This window comes from Oncorhynchus gorbuscha, linkage group LG20 (genome assembly GCF_021184085.1).
Source record: "Oncorhynchus gorbuscha isolate QuinsamMale2020 ecotype Even-year linkage group LG20, OgorEven_v1.0, whole genome shotgun sequence".
In the NCBI taxonomy this organism is placed as follows: domain Eukaryota; kingdom Metazoa; phylum Chordata; class Actinopteri; order Salmoniformes; family Salmonidae; genus Oncorhynchus; species Oncorhynchus gorbuscha.
In genome coordinates, this window is record NC_060192.1 from 41451554 (window position 1) to 41470939 (window position 19386).

The following is a 19386-nucleotide window of genomic DNA, read 5'->3' on the forward strand; positions in this document are numbered from 1 at the left end:
AGGGGTAAAGACTAGACAACAGGATAGATAATAGACAGTAACAGCAGTGTTGGTAGTAGGGTAGGTAATATAATGTAGGTAGAGGTAAAGACTAGACAACAGGATAGATAATAGACAGTAACAGCAGTGTTGGTAGTAGGGTAGGTAATATAATGTAGGTAGAGGTAAAGACTAGACAACAGGATAGATAATAGACAGTAATAATAATAATAATAATATATGCCATTTAGCAGACGCTTTTATCCAAAGCGACTTACAGTCATGTGTGCATACATTCTACAGGGTGGTCCCGGGGATACCCTGGCGTTATGCTCTAGAGCTACAGTAACAGCAGTGTTGGTAGTAGGGTAGGTAATATAATGTAGGTAGGGGTAAAGACTAGGAAACAGGATAGATAATAGACAGTAACAGCAGTGTTGGTAGTAGGGTAGGTAATATAATGTAGGTAGAGGTAAAGACTAGACAACAGGATAGATAATAGACAGTAACAGCAGTGTTGGTAGTAGGGTAGGTAATATAATGTAGGTAGAGGTAAAGACTAGACAACAGGATAGATAATAGACAGTTACAGCAGTGTTGGTAGTAGGGTAGGTAATATAATGTAGGTCAAATGAGTCAAATGAAGATCTTTGAGAGTATTTTTGGTGACAGCTTGGGGCAGAATGTACACAGCCATGGCGGTAATCCCTGAGAGCTCTCTCATAAGGTAAAAAGGGTGACAATTGATGACCAAGTTTAAGTCGGGAGAGCAGAAGTTCGCAAGTTTCCTTTATGTTTCCCCCCGTCGTACCACCTGTTATTGGTCATAAAGCAGAGACCTCCGCCTTTGTTCTTGCCCGCTTCCTATCTACACGATGAAAAACCTGCTGGTTGTATATGATCCGTGTTGATGTCAGAGGAAAACCAGGTCTCAGAAAAACAGAGTATGTTGCTAAGTCTGACGTCCTTCTGGAAGGAGATTCTTAATCTGAGTTTGTCCAGTTTATTAATAACTGGACAGTGACGAGTAGAATGCTCGGTAACGGAGGACGGGTTGCACGGTGTCTAAATCTCACTATCCCCCACATCCACCTCTCCGCCCGGCACATCACCAAAGAAGCTAGACTATTGTTCGGCCGTTGTTCATCCGTCACTGCGAATTCCGGAAGTTTGGGTGGACGGTTAGTATCCACCGATTCATATTCCAATAGTTGTACTTGGGTGTATGAAGTAATGCACAAAACACATTTTGAGAAAAGCATTAGAAAAAAACATAAGAAAAATTCTCCATGAGCAAAATCTTAGCTATATAAGGCAGGGCCTATTTTACACGCAGAAGGCTGAACACACGAAGAGAAAAAGCAGGTGAGCCTCCATTTTAGTTTAGTGGAAAAAAAAGACGTTTTTATATTAAGGATTTTCCTGTAAAGAAAACTATTTAGTTGAAATGTTTTTAACGTTTAAATGTTCACATCTTTGGTTTCTCAAATGATTGCCTCACCTGGTTCACAAACTACTTCTCTGATATAGTTCAGTGTGTCAAATCGGAGGGTCTGTTGTCCGGACCTCTGGCAGTCTCTATGGGGGTGCCACAGGGTTCAAACCTCGGGCCGACTCTTTTCTGTATACATCAATGATGTCGCTCTTGCTACTGGTGGTTCTCTAATCCACCTCAACGCAGACGACACCATTCTGTATACTTCTGGCCCTTCTTTGGACAGTATGCTAACTAACCTCCAGACGAGCTTCAATGCCATACAACTCTCCTTCCGTGGCCTCCAACTGCTCTTAAACGCAAGTAAAACTAAATGCATGCTCTTCAACCGATCGCTGCCCGCACCTGCCCGTCCAGCATCACTACTATGGACGGTTCTGACTTAGAATACGTGGGCAACTACAAATACCTAGGTGTCTGGTTAGACTGTAAACTCTCCTTCCAGACCCACATTAAGCATCTCCATTCCAAAACTAAATCTAGAATCGGCTTCCTATTTCGCAACAAAGCATCCTTCACTCATGCTGCCAAACATACCCTCGTAAAACTGACTATCCTACCGATCCTCAACTGCGGGATGTCATTTACAAAATAGCCTCCAATATGCAACAAATTGGATGCAGTCTATCACAGTGCCATCCGTTTTGTCACCAAAGCCCCATATCCTACCCATCATTGCGACCTGTATGCTCTCGTTGGCTGGCCCTCGCTTCGTACTCGTCGCCAAACCCACTGGCTCCAGGTCATCTACAGTCTTTGCTAGGTAAAACCCCGCCTCATCTCAGTTCACTGGTCACCATAGCAGCACCCACATGTATCACATGCTCCAGCAGATATATTTCACTGCTCACCCCCAAAGCCCATTCCTCATATGGCCGCCTTTCCTTCCAGTTCTCTGCTGCCAACGACTGGAACGAATTGCAAAAATCGCTAAAGCTAGAGACTCTTATCTCCCTCACTAACTTCAAGCACCAGCTGTCAGAGCAGCTCACGGATCACTGCAACTGTACATAGCCCATCTGTAAACAGCCCATCGAACTACCTCATCCCTATACTGTATTTATTTATTTATTTTTGCTCCTTTGCACCCAGTATCTCTACTTGCATTCATCTTCTGCACATCTTTCACTCCAGTGTTTAGCTGCTATATCGTAATTACCTCGCAACTATGGCCTATTGTATTGCCTCCTCCCTTATCTTACCGTCATTTACACTGCATATAGACTTTTTCTTTTTCAATGCTATATATATATATAATATATTTACTTTTTCAATTGTATTATTGACTGCATGGTTTGTTTATTCCATGTGTAACTCTGTGTTGTTGTTTGTGTCGAACTACTTTGCTTTATCTTGGCCAGGTCGAACAGTTATAAATGAGAACTTGTTCTCAACTGGGCTACCTGGTTAACGAGCTTACCTGGTTAAATAAAGGTGAAATGAAATCAAATAAATATCACACAAACACACAGAGAGAGAGAGAAGCATCATGACAGGAATTCAGATTACACATTGACTGGTGTTGTGCTGAGGAGTGAGCTAACTATTTACACACACACACACACACACACACACACACACACACACACACACACACACACACACACACACACACACACACACACACACACACACACACACACACACACACACACACACACACACACACACACACACACACACACACAGAGAGAGAGAGAGAGAAGACTGAGATAGAGAGAGACTCACACACACCACACACATACACACACACACACACAGAAGACTGAGATAGAGAGAGAGACACACACACACACACACACACACACACACACACACACACACACACACACACACACACACACACACACACACACACACACACACACACACACACTGTGGGAATACTGTGCTGCCAGTCAAAGAGGCATTTCATCCAGCCTGACAGTGACAGACACAGCCTGATAAGCGTCCACAGAGAAGAGGCCAAAACACACACACACTGTGTTGACAGACATAAATGTAGATCTTCATTTGATCACTCTTTTGTTGCTGAGAATGTTCCTGCATATTTGCAGTGTATTTTAGTTTTTTTTTTAAGTCTGAAGTTTGTAGATTCCAATTTTATATTTCAGACTTAATTTGCCCTAACGAAAAATGAATCAACCGCTACAAAAATGTTGATTATACATATCCACATAATAATTGACATTTCCTGTTGCTACAGGAACATTTTTACTGATGTAGCAAACTGGCTCAAATTAAGATCCTACATCTGTAGACGCAGTTTCAATCAATAGTGTCTTTAATGCCAAGCCTGACACACTGGGACAAGGATGGCCTTCACACACACACACACACACACACACACACACACACACACACACACACACACACACACACACACACACACACACACACACACACACACACACACACACACACACACACACACACACACACACACACACACACATCCCCTTAACTACCCTGAATGTAGTAACAGTAGTAGTAACAGTAGTAGTAACCGTAGTAGTAGCAGTAGTAACAGTAGTAGTCGCAGTAGTAACAGTAGTAACAGTAGTAGTAACCGTAGTAGTAACAGTAACAGTAGTAGTAACAGTAGCAGTAACAGTAGCAGTAGTAGGAACAGTAGCGGTAGTAGTAACAGTAGCAGTAGCAGTAGTAGTAACAGTATTAGTAACAGTAGTAGTAGTATTAACAGTAGCAGTAACAGAAGTAGTAGTAGTAACAGTAGTAGTAACAGTAACAGTAGGAGTAGCAGTAGTAGTAACAGTAGCAGTAACAGTAGTAGTAACAGTAGCAGTAACAGTAGTAGTAACAGTAACAGTAGTAGTAACAGTAACAGTAGCAGTAACAGTAGCAGTAATAGTAGTAGTAGTAACAGTAGCAGTAACAGTAGTAGTAGTAGTAACAGTAGTAGTAGTAGTAGTAGTAGTAACAGTAGTAGTAGCAGTAACAGTAGTAGTAGCAGTAGTAGTAACAGTAGTAGTAGCAGTAACAGTAGTAGTAGCAGTGACAGTAACAGTAACAGTAGTAGTAACAGTAACAGTAGTAGTAACAGTAGTAGTAGTAACAGTAGTAGTAGTAGTAGTAGTAACAGTAGTAGTAGTAACAGTAGCAGTAACAGTAGTAGTAACAGTAGCAGTAACAGTAGTAGTAACAGTAACAGTAGTAGTAACAGTAGTAGTAACAGTAGCAGTAACAGTAGCAGTAACAGTAGTAGTAACAGTAGTAGTAGTAGTAACAGTAGCAGTAGCAGTAGCGGTAACAGTAACAGTAACAGTAGTAGTAACAGTAGTAGTAGTAGTAGTAACAGTAGCAGTAACAGTAGCAGTAACAGTAATAGTAGTAGTAACAGTAGTAGTAGCAGTAGCGGTAACAGTAACAGTAGTAGTAACAGTAGTAGTAGCAGTAGTAGTAACAGTAGTAGTAGTAGTAGTAGTAACAGTAGTAGTAACAGTAGCAGTAGTAGTAGTAACAGTAGCAATAACACTAGTAGTAGTAGTAACAGTGGTAGTAACAGTAGTAGTAACAGTAGTAGTAACAGTAACAGTAGGAGTAGCAGTAGTAGTAACAGTAGTAGTAACAGTAGTAGTAACAGTAGTAGTAGCAGTAGTAGTAACAGTAGTAGTAACAGTAGTAGTAGTAGTAGTAGTAACAGTAGTACTAACAGTAGCAGTAGTAGTAGTAACAGTAGCAGTAACAGTAATAGTAGTAGTAACAGTAGTAGTAACAGTAGTAGTAGTAGTAGTAACAGTAGCAGTAACACTAGTAGTAGTAGTAACAGTGGTAGTAACAGTAGTAGTAACAGTAGCAGTAACAGTAGTAGTAGTATCAGTAGTTGTAGCAGTAGTTGTAGCAGTAGTAGTAACAGTAGTAGTAACAGTAGCAGTAACAGTAGCAGTAACAGTAGCAGTAACATTAGCAGTATCAGTAGTAGTAACAGTAGCAGTAGTAGTAGTAGTAACAGTAGCAATAACAGTAGTAGTAGTATCAGTAGTTGTAGCAGTAGTTGTAGCAGTAGTTGTAGCAGTAGTAGTAACAGTAGTAGTAACAGTAGCAGTAACAGTAGCAGTAACAGTAGCAGTAACAGTAGCAGTAACAGTAGTAGTAACAGTAGCAGTAGTAGTAGTAGTAACAGTAGCAGTAGCAGTAGTAGTAACAGTAGCAGTAACAGTAGTAGTAACAGTAGGAATAACAGTAGTAGTAGTATCAGTAGTTGTAGCAGTAGTTGTAGCAGTAGTTGTAGCAGTAGTAGTAACAGTAGTAGTAACAGTAGCAGTAACAGTAGCAGTAACAGTAGCAGTAGTAGTAGTAGTAACAGTAGCAATAACAGTAGTAGTAGTATCAGTAGTTGTAGCAGTAGTTGTAGCAGTAGTTGTAGCAGTAGTAGTAACAGTAGTAGTAACAGTAGCAGTAACAGTAGCAGTAACAGTAGCAGTAGTAGTAGTAGTAACAGTAGCAGTAGCAGTAGTAGTAACAGTAGCAGTAGTAGTAGTAGTAACAGTAGCAATAACAGTAGTAGTAGTATCAGTAGTTGTAGCAGTAGTTGTAGCAGTAGTTGTAGCAGTAGTAGTAACAGTAGTAGTAACAGTAGCAGTAACAGTAGCAGTAACAGTAGCAGTAACAGTAGTAGTAACAGTAGCAGTAGTAGTAGTAGTAGTAACAGTAGCAGTAGCAGTAGCAGTAGCAGTAGCAGTAGCAGTAACAGTAGTAGTAACAGTAGCAATAACAGTAGCAGTAACAGTAGTAGTAACAGTAGTAGTAGTAACAGTAGTAACAGTAACAGTAGTAACATTAGTAACAGTATTAACAGTAATAGTAACAGTAGTAGTAACAGTAGTAACAGTAACAGTAGTAACAGTAACAGTCGTAACATTAGTAACAGTAGTAACAGTAACAGTGTGACTGTGGTACCAGCAGGAGACAGAGTAGTCTATAATCTGAATATCTCCGATCACCCCTCTCTCCCCTCACGTTCTTTCTCTCTCTCTCTGTCACCCCTCTCTCCCCTCGTGTTCTTTCTCTCTCTCCGTCACCCCTCTCTCCCCTCACGTTCTTTCTCTCTCTCTCCGTCACCCCTCTCTCCCCTCACGTTCTTTCTCTCTCTCTGTCACCCCTCTCTCCCCTCACGTTCTTTCTCTCTCTCTCCGTCACCCCTCTCCCCCCTATATCTTTCTCTCTGTCTCTCTCACCCATCACCCCACTCGCTACTCTCTCCGTCACCCCTCTCCCCCCTCTCCCTTTCTCTCTCTCTCTCTGTGTCACCCCTCTCTCCCTCTCCCTTGCTCTCTCTCTCTCTCTCTCTCTCTCTCTCTCTCTCTCTGTCACCCCACTCTCCCTCTCCCTTTCTCTCTCTCTGTCACCCCTCTCTCCCCCCTCCCTTTCTCTCTCCGTCACCCCTCTCTCTATCTCGCTCTGTCACCCCTCTCCCCCCTGTCTCTCTCTCTCTCTCTCTCAGTCACGCATATCTCCTCCTCCCTTTCTCTCTGTCTCCCTGTGTCTTTCTCTCCCTCTCTCTTTGTTTATTGTGATGAAGTATTAATGCAAGAGCCCCAGTTGCCTCTCCCTGACCTTGTCACACACACACACAGTGAACGCTAACACACATACTCCACGTCACTGTGACCTTTCTCTCCACTCTCCTGTTCACAATTTTGCCTGAAGCTGGTCAGGCAAGCTGCTCCCAGCCTGCATATACTGTCCAGACACACACACACACACAGTGCCCCTAGCCTGCATATACTGTCCAGACCCCCCCACCCCCCCCACACACACACACACACACACAGTGCTCCTAGCCTGAATATAGTGTCCAGACACACACACACACACACACAGTGCTCCTAGCCTGAATATAGTGTCCAGACACACACACACACACACACAGTGCTCCTAGCCTGAATATAGTGTCCAGACACACACACACACACACACACACACACACACACACACAGTGCTCCTAGCCTGAATATAGTGTCCAGACACACACACACACACACACACACACACACACACAGTGCTCCTAGCCTGAATATAGTGTCCAGACACACACACACACACACACAGTGCTCCTAGCCTGAATATAGTGTCCAGACACACACACACACACACACAGTGCTCCTAGCCTGAATATAGTGTCCAGACACACACACACACACACACAGTGCTCCTAGCCTGAATATAGTGTCCAGACACACACACACACACACACACACACACACACACACAGTGCTCCTAGCCTGAATATAGTGTCCAGACACACACACACACACACACAGTGCTCCTAGCCTGAATATAGTGTCCAGACACACACACACACACACACACACACACAGTGCTCCTAGCCTGAATATATAAAGTTTGGTGGAGGAGGAATAATGGTCTGGGGCTGTTTTTAATGATTCAGGCCTCTTAGTTCCAGTGAAGGTACATCTAAATGCTACAGCATACAATGACATTCTAGATGATTCTGTGCTTCCAACTTTGTGGCAACAGTTTGGTGAAGGTCCTTTCCTGTTTCAGCATTAGAATGCTGAAACAGCGAGGTCCATACAGAGATGGTTTGTCGATACGGAAGAACTTGACTGGCCTGCTACGAGGCCTGACCTCAACCCCATCAAACACCTTTGGGATGAGGGGGGGGGGCAGGATACTGTAGGTATTAGTCTTGTCCAGATGGGGGGGCAGGGTACTGTAGGTATTAGTCTTGTCCAGATGGGGGTGGGGCAGGATACTGTAGGTATTAGTCTTGTCCAGATGGGGCTGGGCAGGGTACTGTAGGTATTAGTCTTGTCCAGATGGGGGTGGGGCAGGATACTGTAGGTATTAAGCTGGTCAGGCAAGCTGCTCCCAGCCTGCATATACTGTCCAGACACACACACACACACAGTGCCCCTAGCCTGCATATACTGTCCAGACCCCCCCCCCCCACACACACACACACACACACAGTGCTCCTAGCCTGAATATAGTGTCCAGACACACACACACACACACACAGTGCTCCTAGCCTGAATATAGTGTCCAGACACACACACACACACACACAGTGCTCCTAGCCTGAATATAGTGTCCAGACACACACACACACACACACACACACACACACACACACACACACACACAGTGCTCCTAGCCTGAATATAGTGTCCAGACACACACACACACACACACACACACACAGTGCTCCTAGCCTGAATATAGTGTCCAGACACACACACACACACACACAGTGCTCCTAGCCTGAATATAGTGTCCAGACACACACACACACACACACAGTGCTCCTAGCCTGAATATAGTGTCCAGACACACACACACACACACACAGTGCTCCTAGCCTGAATATAGTGTCCAGACACACACACACACACACACACACACACACACACACAGTGCTCCTAGCCTGAATATAGTGTCCAGACACACACACACACACACACAGTGCTCCTAGCCTGAATATAGTGTCCAGACACACACACACACACACACACACAGTGCTCCTAGCCTGAATATATAAAGTTTGGTGGAGGAGGAATAATGGTCTGGGGCTGTTTTTAATGATTCAGGCCTCTTAGTTCCAGTGAAGGTACATCTAAATGCTACAGCATACAATGACATTCTAGATGATTCTGTGCTTCCAACTTTGTGGCAACAGTTTGGTGAAGGTCCTTTCCTGTTTCAGCATTAGAATGCTGAAACAGCGAGGTCCATACAGAGATGGTTTGTCGATACGGAAGAACTTGACTGGCCTGCTACGAGGCCTGACCTCAACCCCATCAAACACCTTTGGGATGAGGGGGGGGGGCAGGATACTGTAGGTATTAGTCTTGTCCAGATGGGGGGGCAGGGTACTGTAGGTATTAGTCTTGTCCAGATGGGGGTGGGGCAGGATACTGTAGGTATTAGTCTTGTCCAGATGGGGCTGGGCAGGGTACTGTAGGTATTAGTCTTGTCCAGATGGGGGTGGGGCAGGATACTGTAGGTATTAGTCTTGGCCAGATGGGGGGGGGCAGGGGTATTAGTCTTGGCCAGATGGGGGGGGCAGGGTACTGTAGGTATTAGTCTTGTCCAGATGGGGGAGGGGGCAGGGTACTGTAGGTATTAGTCTTGTCCAGATGGGGGTGGGGCAGGATACTGTAGGTATTAGTCTTGGCCAGATGGGGGTGGGGCAGGATTAGTCTTGTCCAGATGGGGGTAGTCTTGGCCAGAGATGGGGCTGGGCAGGGTAGTCTTGTCCAGATGGGGCTGGGGCAGGTATTAGTCTTGTCCAGATGGGGGTCTTGTCCAGATGGGGGTGGGGTACTGTAGGTATTAGTCTTGTCCAGATGGGGGTGGGGCAGGATACTGTAGGTATTAGTCTTGGCCAGATGGGGGGGGCAGGGTACTGTAGGTATTAGTCTTGTCCAGATGGGGCTGGGGCAGGGTAGGTATTAGTCTTGTATGGGGGTGGGGCATTATTCTTGTCCAGATGGGAGTGGGGCAGGGTACTGTAGGTATTAGTCTTGTCCAGATGGGGGTGGGGCAGGATACTGTAGGTATTAGTCTTGGCCAGATGGGGGGGGCAGGGTACTGTAGGTATTAGTCTTGTCACGATGGGGTTAAGGCAGGGTACTGTAGGTATTAGTCTTGTCCAGATGGGGTTAGGGCAGGGTACTGTAGGTATTAGTCTTGTCCAGATGGGTTTGGGCAGGGTACTGTAGGTATTAGTCTTGTCCAGATGGGGGGGCAGGGTACTGTAGGTATTAGTCTTGTCCAGATGGGGGGGGCAGGGTACTGTCGGTATTCCTGTTGTCCCGATGGGTTAGGGCAGGGTACTGTAGGTATTAGTTTTGTCCAGATGGGGGGGGGCAGGGTACTGTAGGTATTAGTCTTGTCCAGATGGGGGTGGGGCAGGGTACTGTAGGTATTCCTGTTGTCCAGATGGGGGTAGGGCAGGGTACTGTAGGTATTAGTCTTGTCCAGATGGGGTTGGGGCAGGGTACTGTCGGTATTCCTGTTGTCCAGATGGGGTTGGGGCAGGGTACTGTAGGTATTCCTGTTGTCCAGATGGGGCTGGGCAGGGTACTGTAGGTATTATTCTTGTCCAGATGGGTCTGGGCAGGGTACTGTAGTTATTAGTCTTGTCCAGATGGGAATGGGGCAGTGCATTGAATCCGTTGAATACCCCCCCCCCCCCCTTCCCCCTTATTTTACCTTTTGGGGAGGTATGCAAATTGTAATGTGTCTAGGGTGTTGGGTAAGATGGAAGTGATATGATCCTTAACTAGTCTCTCAAAGCAACGTCAACACACACATTATCTCACACTCTCTCTCCCCATTTCATCTGAAGGAATGGGCAGGTACACACACATTTCTTTATTTATTTTTATTTTTTACGTTTGAGTAATTTTGCAGACGTTCTTATCTGAAACGATTTACAGTTTGTTCATTCATCTTAAGATGGCTGAGAGGAGACAACCACATATCACAGTCATAGTCAGGACATTCATCTCCAGATAGCTAGGTGGACCAGTCATAGTCAGTACATTCATCTTCAGATAGCTAGGTGGACCAGTCATAGTCAGTACATTCATCTCCAGATAGCTAGGTGGACCAGTCATAGTCAGTACATTCATCTCCAGATAGCTAGGTGGACCAGTGGACATTCATCTCCGGATAGCTAGGTGGACCAGTCATAGTCAGTACATTCATCTTCAGATAGCTAGGTGGACCAGTCATAGTCAGTACATTCATCTTCAGATAGCTCTGGACCAGTCATAGCTTCATCTTCAGATAGCTAGGTGGACCAGTCATAGTCAGTACATTCATCTCCAGATAGCTAGGTGGACCAGTCATAGTCAGGACATTCATCTACAGATTGCTAGGTGGACCAGTCATAGTCAGGACATTCATCTTCAGATAGCTAGGTGGACCAGTCATAGTCAGTACATTCATCTCCAGATAGCTAGGTGGACCAGTCATAGTCAGTACATTCATCTTCAGATAGCTAGTTGGACCAGTCATAGTCAGTACATTCATCTCCAGATAGCTAGGTGGACCAGTCATAGTCAGTACATTCATCTTCAGATAGCTAGTTGGACCAGTCATAGTCAGGACATTCATCTACAGATTGGTAGGTGGACCAGTCATAGTCAGTGGAGTGGAGGAGGAGCAGTTCCTCTTGCTGTTCTGTAGGTAAGTACCATGGTCTTGTAGTGGATGTGAGCTTCTTCAGGAAGACAGTGGAGTGTGCGGAGGAGAGGACACACACATCACTGAGATCATCCACAAAAAACAGCCAGGCTGCCAGCTAGCTGCTACTAGCAAGGGAAGGAGACTTTTCCTCGCTTTCACGAAATCACTTTGCTATCACCCCAGTGTGGGACTGGTGAGGAAATCACATTACAAAAAGGGGTCTGCTGTTCCAAAAATCCCACTCCACCAATCAACGGAGTGAAGCTTGAACTAATCAGTTCTCCCATTCTATCTATGCTCTATCAGTTCTCCCATTCTATCTATGCTCTATCAGTTCTCCCATTCTATCTATGCTCTATCAGTTCTCCCATTCTATCTATGCTCTATCAGTTCTCCCATTCTATCTATGCTCTATCAATTCTCCCATTCTATCTATGCTCTATCAATTCTCCCATTCTATCCATGCTCTATCAATTTTCACATTCATACTCTAATCATTCTTCCCTGCCTTCTCTCTACTCATTCTCCATTATATATTTTCTCTCGTTCATGCTCTAATCATTCACCCCTTCTATCCCGTTCTCCAGTTAAAACCATCTATTAGGTTGCTGAATAACGGGCTATTGGTCTACAATCACTCAGCCTAAAGGGCACTGGGATTGAACTCGTGATGCTCGGAGCTGGCTGCTTAGACCCCTGCCCCACCGCAGTTCACAATGCTTTAGCAAGCCTTGAGAATACCTGATGGTAATAGCACTTCGTTTTTTTTATTACTATTTTGATTTGAGCCCTAACCTTTTCCACTCGGAATGAATGTCTTAAGTTGTCTTTCTGTTTATCACTGTAACCACGAATAATCAACACTGTAACAACGCGGAATGAACACTGTAACAACGCGGAATGAACGTGTAAAAAATGACTCTAATCACAATACGGTAAACTGTCAAAGGGAAACTATGAGATCTTGTTGTGTGTAGAGCCCTAAATAAACGCCCAAGAGTCAACACTGGGCGACTCCTGCTGCACATAGCCTAACTACGAATTCACGAATGCACGGCTAAAGCCCGAGACGTATTACCGACTAAACGTTTTACACTAACGTCCTTAACTGAATGACTGTCGTCGAGAGAAGAAAAGTGTTATAGTCTACTACACATTTTCCTCTTTTTGATTTCAGACAATTCATAATTAACCGATAATGAGACAACATTATGTGCGTGTGTGTATGCGTGTGCGTGTGTGTTGAAGCGGCAACAACAACCTGCGTACCAGGGAGGATGCCTTGCCTCTGAGGTGTGTGCGGTGCGTTCTTAACCGTTTACCGTTCATTTCAGCATTTAAAACACACTAACACGCACGCGCGCACACACACAAACTGCGAGTGTGCGAGCACAACAAGCCCCCGTAGGCTCCCAAATCACATCCAACAAATTATGCAAATTGTATCGCGTTTAATCCATTGCATTAGCACGTATCTGAGACCCTATGCATGACAGGGCACCCCAGCGACACACGCACACACACACACTCCGACGCATGCGAGACCCCGTGCGTGACAGGGCAGTGCCCCCCCAGGCGCAGCGTGAAAATAATGCCCGCAAATGACCCATGAGACTCTCCACTCTCCTCACGCAGTCTCCATCACCTCCTCCTCCCGCATCTCTCTCTCTCAAACAAACACACGCAGGCACACACACACACACACACACACACACACACACACACACACACACACACACACACACACACACACACACACACACACACACACACACACACACACACACACACACACACACACACACACACACACACACACACACACACACACACACACACTCAAATGTTTTTTTCCACTCAAAGTTAAAAACAGCAGTCTAACCTTTTAGCAGTATCCCGTAGACGGCGCACAGCGTCAGAACCAAATGATGCTTGAGAATCATCCTGTCTTCTCCTCCTTTATCCCTCTCCCTTTCCTCGTGCTCCCGAAAGCTCCGGTATGTTATCCTGGTGGACGAGCCAAGTCTGTCTTTCGTGTTGCTGGGATATCGGTATATCGGCTCCTCTAATTTAACCGATAGGTAATAATGTTTTAATGTGTTTTTCCTTTATTTATTCTAGTCTCCTTGGGTAGAAGATGTCCTGGTAATTCGGTAGAGTACTGATAAGGTGTAACTGCTCCGTAGCTGTGAGAATGAGTCGGTGTGTATTTCCTCTGTAAGAAGAAGAGATGTTGCCGTAGTCCGCTCTGCTCTCTCACACAGAATCGGAAAAGTGCCGCTTTGAGCTCAGGAAGGAACGAGAGAGTCTTAGTCCCGCCCACACAATGGTGACTGAAAGAGTTGGTTAACCAATAAGGGCCGCCCATTGGTTGAGCACTGTGTGTCTATGTGTGTCTGTGTGTGTGGGTGAGGGGATTCGATTAGTTGGGCCCGGGCGCCCGGCAGGTTTGTTTTTGCACCAGATGAAAATTGATCGCATTCGTTCTGGAAACGGTCTGCCATTCAAAGCCCAAGGCGAAGTCAGCTCAAAACAAAAGTGAAGTAATTAAGCACGTGGAGCAGGATTTTGTGTTTTCACATGCAAAAGTGATTGCTTTTGATTAAAAAAAGGCTTTATTTGCCTTCCCAAGGGAAACTAGTTCGAAAGTTCAAACATATATTTTCTGGATATTGTTATACACTGCTCAAAAAAATAAAGGGAACACTTAAACAACACAATGTAACTCCAAGTCAATCACACTTCTGTGAAATCAAACAGTCCACTTAGGAGGCAACACTGATTGACAATAAATTGCACATGCTGTTGTGCAAATGGAATAGACAACAGGTGGAAATTATAGGCAATTAGCAAGACACCCCCAATAAAGGAGTGGTTCTGCAGGTGGTGACTACAGACCACTTCTCAGTTCCTATGCTTCCTGGCTGATGTTTTGGTCACTTTTGAATGCTGGCGGTGCTTTCACTCTAGTGGTAGCATGAGACGGAGTCTACAACCCACACAAGTGGCTCAGGTAGTGCAGCTCCTCCAGGATGGCACATCAATGCGAGCTGTGGCAAGAAGTTTTGCTGTGTCTGTCAGCGTAGTGTCCAGAGCATGGAGGCGCTACCAGGAGACAGGCCAGTACATCAGAAGACGTGGAGGAGGCCGTAGGAGGGCAACAACCCAGCAGCAGGACCGCCACCCTCGCCTTTGTGCAAGGAGGAGCAGGAGGAGCACTGCAAGAGCCCTGCAAAATGACCTCCAGCAGGCCACAAATGTGCATGTGTCTGCTCAAATGGTCAGAAACAGACTCCATGAGGGTGGTATGAGGGCCCGACGTCCACAGGTGGGGGTTGTGCTTACAGCCCAACACCGTGCAGGACGTTTGGCATTTGCCAGAGAACACCAAGATTGGCAAATTCGCCACTGGCACCCTGTGCTCTTCACAGATGAAAGCAGGTTCACACTGAGCACATGTGACAGACGTGACAGAGTCTGGAGACGCCGTGGAGAACGTTCTGCTGCCTGCAACATCCTCCAGCATGACCGGTTTGGCGGTGGGTCAGTCATGGTGTGGGATGGCATTTCTTTGGGGGGCCGCACAGCCCTCCATGTGCTCGCCAGAGGACTGCCATTAGGTACCGAGATGAGATCCTCAGACCTCTTGTGAGACCATATGCTGGTGCGGTTGGCCCTGGGTTCCTCCTAATGCAAGACAATGCTAGACCTCATGTGGCTGGAGTGTGTCAGCAGTTCCTGCAAGAGGAAGGCATTGATGCTATGGACTGGCCCGCCCGTTCCCCAGACCTGAATCCAATTGAGCACATCTGGGACATCATGTCTCGCTCCATCCACCAACGCCACGTTGCACCACAGACTGTTCAGGAGTTGGCGGATGCTTTAGTCCAGGTCTGGGAGGAGATCCCTCAGGAGACCATCCGCCACCTCATCAGGAGCATGCCCAGGCGTTGTAGGGAGGTCATACAGGCACGTGGAAGCCACACACACTACTGAGCCTCATTTTGACTTGTTTTAAGGACATTACATCAAAGTTGGATCAGCCTGTAGTGTGGTTTTCCACTTTAATTTTGAGTGTGACTCCAAATCCAGACCTCTGTGGGTTGATACATTTGATTTCCATTGATAATTTTTGTGTGATTGTGTTGTCAGCACTTTCAACTATATAAAGATAAAATTATTTAATAAAAATATTTCATTCATTCAGATCTAGGATGTGTTATTTTAGTGTTCCCTTTATATTTTTTTTGAGCAGTGTATATTTTCTTATCACAACATGACCGAAAGACTTAGATTTGATTTGAGAAAGGCGTACCCGGTGGTGTAAAGTACCTAACGGAAAAAATACTTTAAATGCTACTTAACAGTGGTGGAAAAAGTACCCAATTGTCATGTAAAAGTAAAAGTGTAGAAAGATACTCAAGTGAAAGTCACCCAGTAAAATACTACTTAAGTCAAATTCCAAAAGTATTTGGTTCTAAATGTTCTTAAGTATCAAAATAATATTGAATTGCTCAAATATACTTTAAACTTCTTTGGGATCGGGGATGGTTGAGCTAACGTAGGCTAATGCGATTAGCAAGTGACAAGAACATTTCCCAGGACATAGACATATCTGATATTGTCAGAAAACTTAAATTCTTGTTAATCTAACTGCACTGTCCAATTTACAGTAGCTATTACAGTGAAATAATACCATACTATTGATTGAGGAGAGTGCACAATTTTAAACAGAAAAAAAGTTATTAATGAACAAATTAGACATATTTGGGCAGTCTTGATACAACATTTTGAACAGAAATGCAATGGTGCATTGGATCAGTCTAACAATTTGCACAGGAACTGCACCTGGGCTGGAATAATACATGATGGCCTTTCTCTTGCATTTAAAAGATGACTGTACAAAATAAATACAAAAGAACAGTTGTTTTTCCTTTTGTATTATCTTTTAGCAGATCTAATGTGTTATATTCTCCTACATTAATTTCATATTTCCACAAACGTATGGATAGCCAGGGCCTCCAACACTGAAACGTACTTTACAAAAGATGCATTTGTGTTTAGTGAGTTCACCAGTTCAGAGGCAAAAGGGATGACCATCATCATTATCCTGATAAGTGTGTGAATTGGACCATTTTCCTGTCCTGCTAAGCCTTCAAAATGTAACAACACCTTTTGGGTGTCAGGGAAAATGTATGAAGTAAAAAGTACATGATTTTATTGTGGAAAGTAGTGAAGTAAAAGTTGTCAAAAAATATGAATAGTCATGTACAGATACCCACAAAATTTACTTAAGTAGTACTTTAAAGTATTTTTACTTAAGTAGTACTTTAAAGTATTTTTACTTAAGTACTTTACACATACTGCTTCTTAGAACTTCTTGACCCTAAATATATATTTTTCTTCAAAGTGTCTATATATATATATATATATCAAATTAGTCGGTTACTTTTGATGATCTTTGGATGTTTTCACTCACGAGACTCCCAGTTAGACAGCAAACGTTCCTGTTGTTCCATAAAGATTATTTTTTATATCCAAATACCTCCGTTTGTTTGGTGCGTTATGTTCAGAAAGAGCGGTCACGACAACGCAGACAAATTCCAAATAGTTTCCGTAATGTCCACAGAAACATGTCAAACGTTTTTTATAATCAATCCTCAGGTTGTTTTTAAAATATATAATCGATAATATATCAACCACAACTGTCTTATTCAGTAGGAGAGGGAAAGTCAATGGCTGCCCAAACTCTGTTGCGCCAAGCAAAACGCTACGGGCACCCGGCCATACAATGACACGATGTTACCTTTCTCGCTCATTTTTCAAAATAAAAGCCTAAAACTATGTCTAAAGACTGTTGACACCTTGAGGATCCGATAGGAAAAGGAGTCTGGTTGATATCCCTTTAAATGGAGCAAAGGCAGGCTATGGAACATGGAGTTTTCAAAATAGAAGCCACTTCCTGGTTTGATTTGCCTCAGGGTTTCGCCTGCAATATCAGTTCTGTTATACTCACAGACAATATTTTGACAGTTTTGGAAACTTTAGAGTGTTTTCTATCCCAATTATATGCATATTCTAGCATCTGGTCCTGAGAAATAGGCAGTTTACTTTGGGAATGTTATTTTTCCAAACATAAAAATAGTGCCCCCTAGTTTCAAGAGGTTAACTTAGGATAGTTTTAAATCATGTTAAGTTACGATAGTTTTACATAAATCAAGAGGTTTTAAGACAGTGTCGACCGCATGCTTTGTTTTTCTCATTTTGCACATCTAACTGAAGCTTTAGTCTGATGTTTGCTTCATGAAATAATATATATACATTTTAAGCTTTCATAAAATGGGATTAATTATTATCCTGTGAAATAACACATACTTAGACAATAGGGCTTTGTTTCAATGTGCTACTTAAAAATGTATATATTCTTGTACTTGTGGACAATTCTCAGATGTACAGTTGAAGTCTGAAGTTTACATATACCATAGCCAAAGTCAACTACTCACCCTACTGAATGTCCTCTATCTGCAGTTGAAGTCAGAAGTTTACATACACCTTAGCCAAAGTCAACTACTCACCCTACTGAATGTCCTCTATCTACAGTTGAAGTCTGAAGTTTACATACACCTTCGCCAAAGTCAACTACTCACCCTACTGAATGTCCTCTATCTGCAGTTGAAGTCAGAAGTTTACATACACCTTAGCCAAAGTCAACTACTCACCCTACTGAATGTCCTCTATCTACAGTTGAAGTCTGAAGTTTACATACACCTTAGCCAAAGTCAACTACTCACCCTACTGAATGTCCTCTATCTACAGTTGAAGTCAGAAGTTTACATACACCTTAGCCAAAGTCAACTACTCACCCTACTGAATGTCCTCTATCTACAGTTGAAGTCTGAAGTTTACATACACCTTCGCCAAAGTCAACTACTCACCCTACTGAATGTCCTCTATCTACAGTTGTCTGAAGTTTACATACACCTTAGCCAAAGTCAACTACTCACCCTACTGAATGTCCTCTATCTACAGTTGAAGTCAGAAGTTTACATACACCTTCGCCAAAGTCAACTACTCACCCTACTGAATGTCCTCTATCTACAGTTGTCTGAAGTTTACATACACCTTAGCCAAAGTCAACTACTCACCCTACTGAATGTCCTCTATCTACAGTTGAAGTCTGAAGTTTACATATACCTTAGCCAAAGTCAACTACTCACCCTACTGAATGTCCTCTATCTACAGTTGAAGTCTGAAGTTTACATACACCTTAGCCAAATACATTTAAACTCAGTTTTCCCATTTCCTGACATTTAATCCTAGTAAACATTCCCTGTCTTTGGTCAGTTAGGATCACAACTTTATTTTAAGAATGCGAAATGTCAGAATAATAGTAGAGAGAGTAATTTATTTCAGCTTTTATTTCTTTCATCACATTCTCAGTGGGTCAGAAGTTTTCATACACTCAATTAGTATTTGGTAGCATTGCCTTTAAATTGTTTAACTTGGGTCAAATGTTTTCGGGTAGCCTTCCACAAGCTTCCCACAATAATTTGTGGTGTAACTAAGTCAGGTTTGTAGGCCTCCTTGCTCGCACACGCTTTTCCAGTTCTGCCCACAAATTTTCTATAAGATTGAGGTCAGGGCTTTGTGATGGCCATTCCAATACCTTGACTTTGTTGTCCTTAAGCCATTTTGCCACAACTTTGGAAGTATGCTTGGGATTATTGTCC

General features: G+C 43.8%; 1 protein-coding gene across 3 annotated transcripts in view; it reads right to left on the reverse strand.

Moving 5' to 3' along the window:
- Positions 1-13922, reverse strand: part of cadm2a (cell adhesion molecule 2a) — an 895315-nt gene extending 881393 nt beyond the window's left edge. For all 3 annotated transcript variants that reach the window (XM_046317256.1, XM_046317254.1, XM_046317255.1), the window contains exon 1: positions 13539-13922. In XM_046317256.1, coding sequence (XP_046173212.1) covers positions 13539-13599 — 61 coding nt within the window. In that variant the 5' untranslated portion in view covers positions 13600-13922. The remainder of the gene's footprint in view (positions 1-13538) is intronic.
- Positions 13923-19386: the final 5464 nt, after the last annotated feature.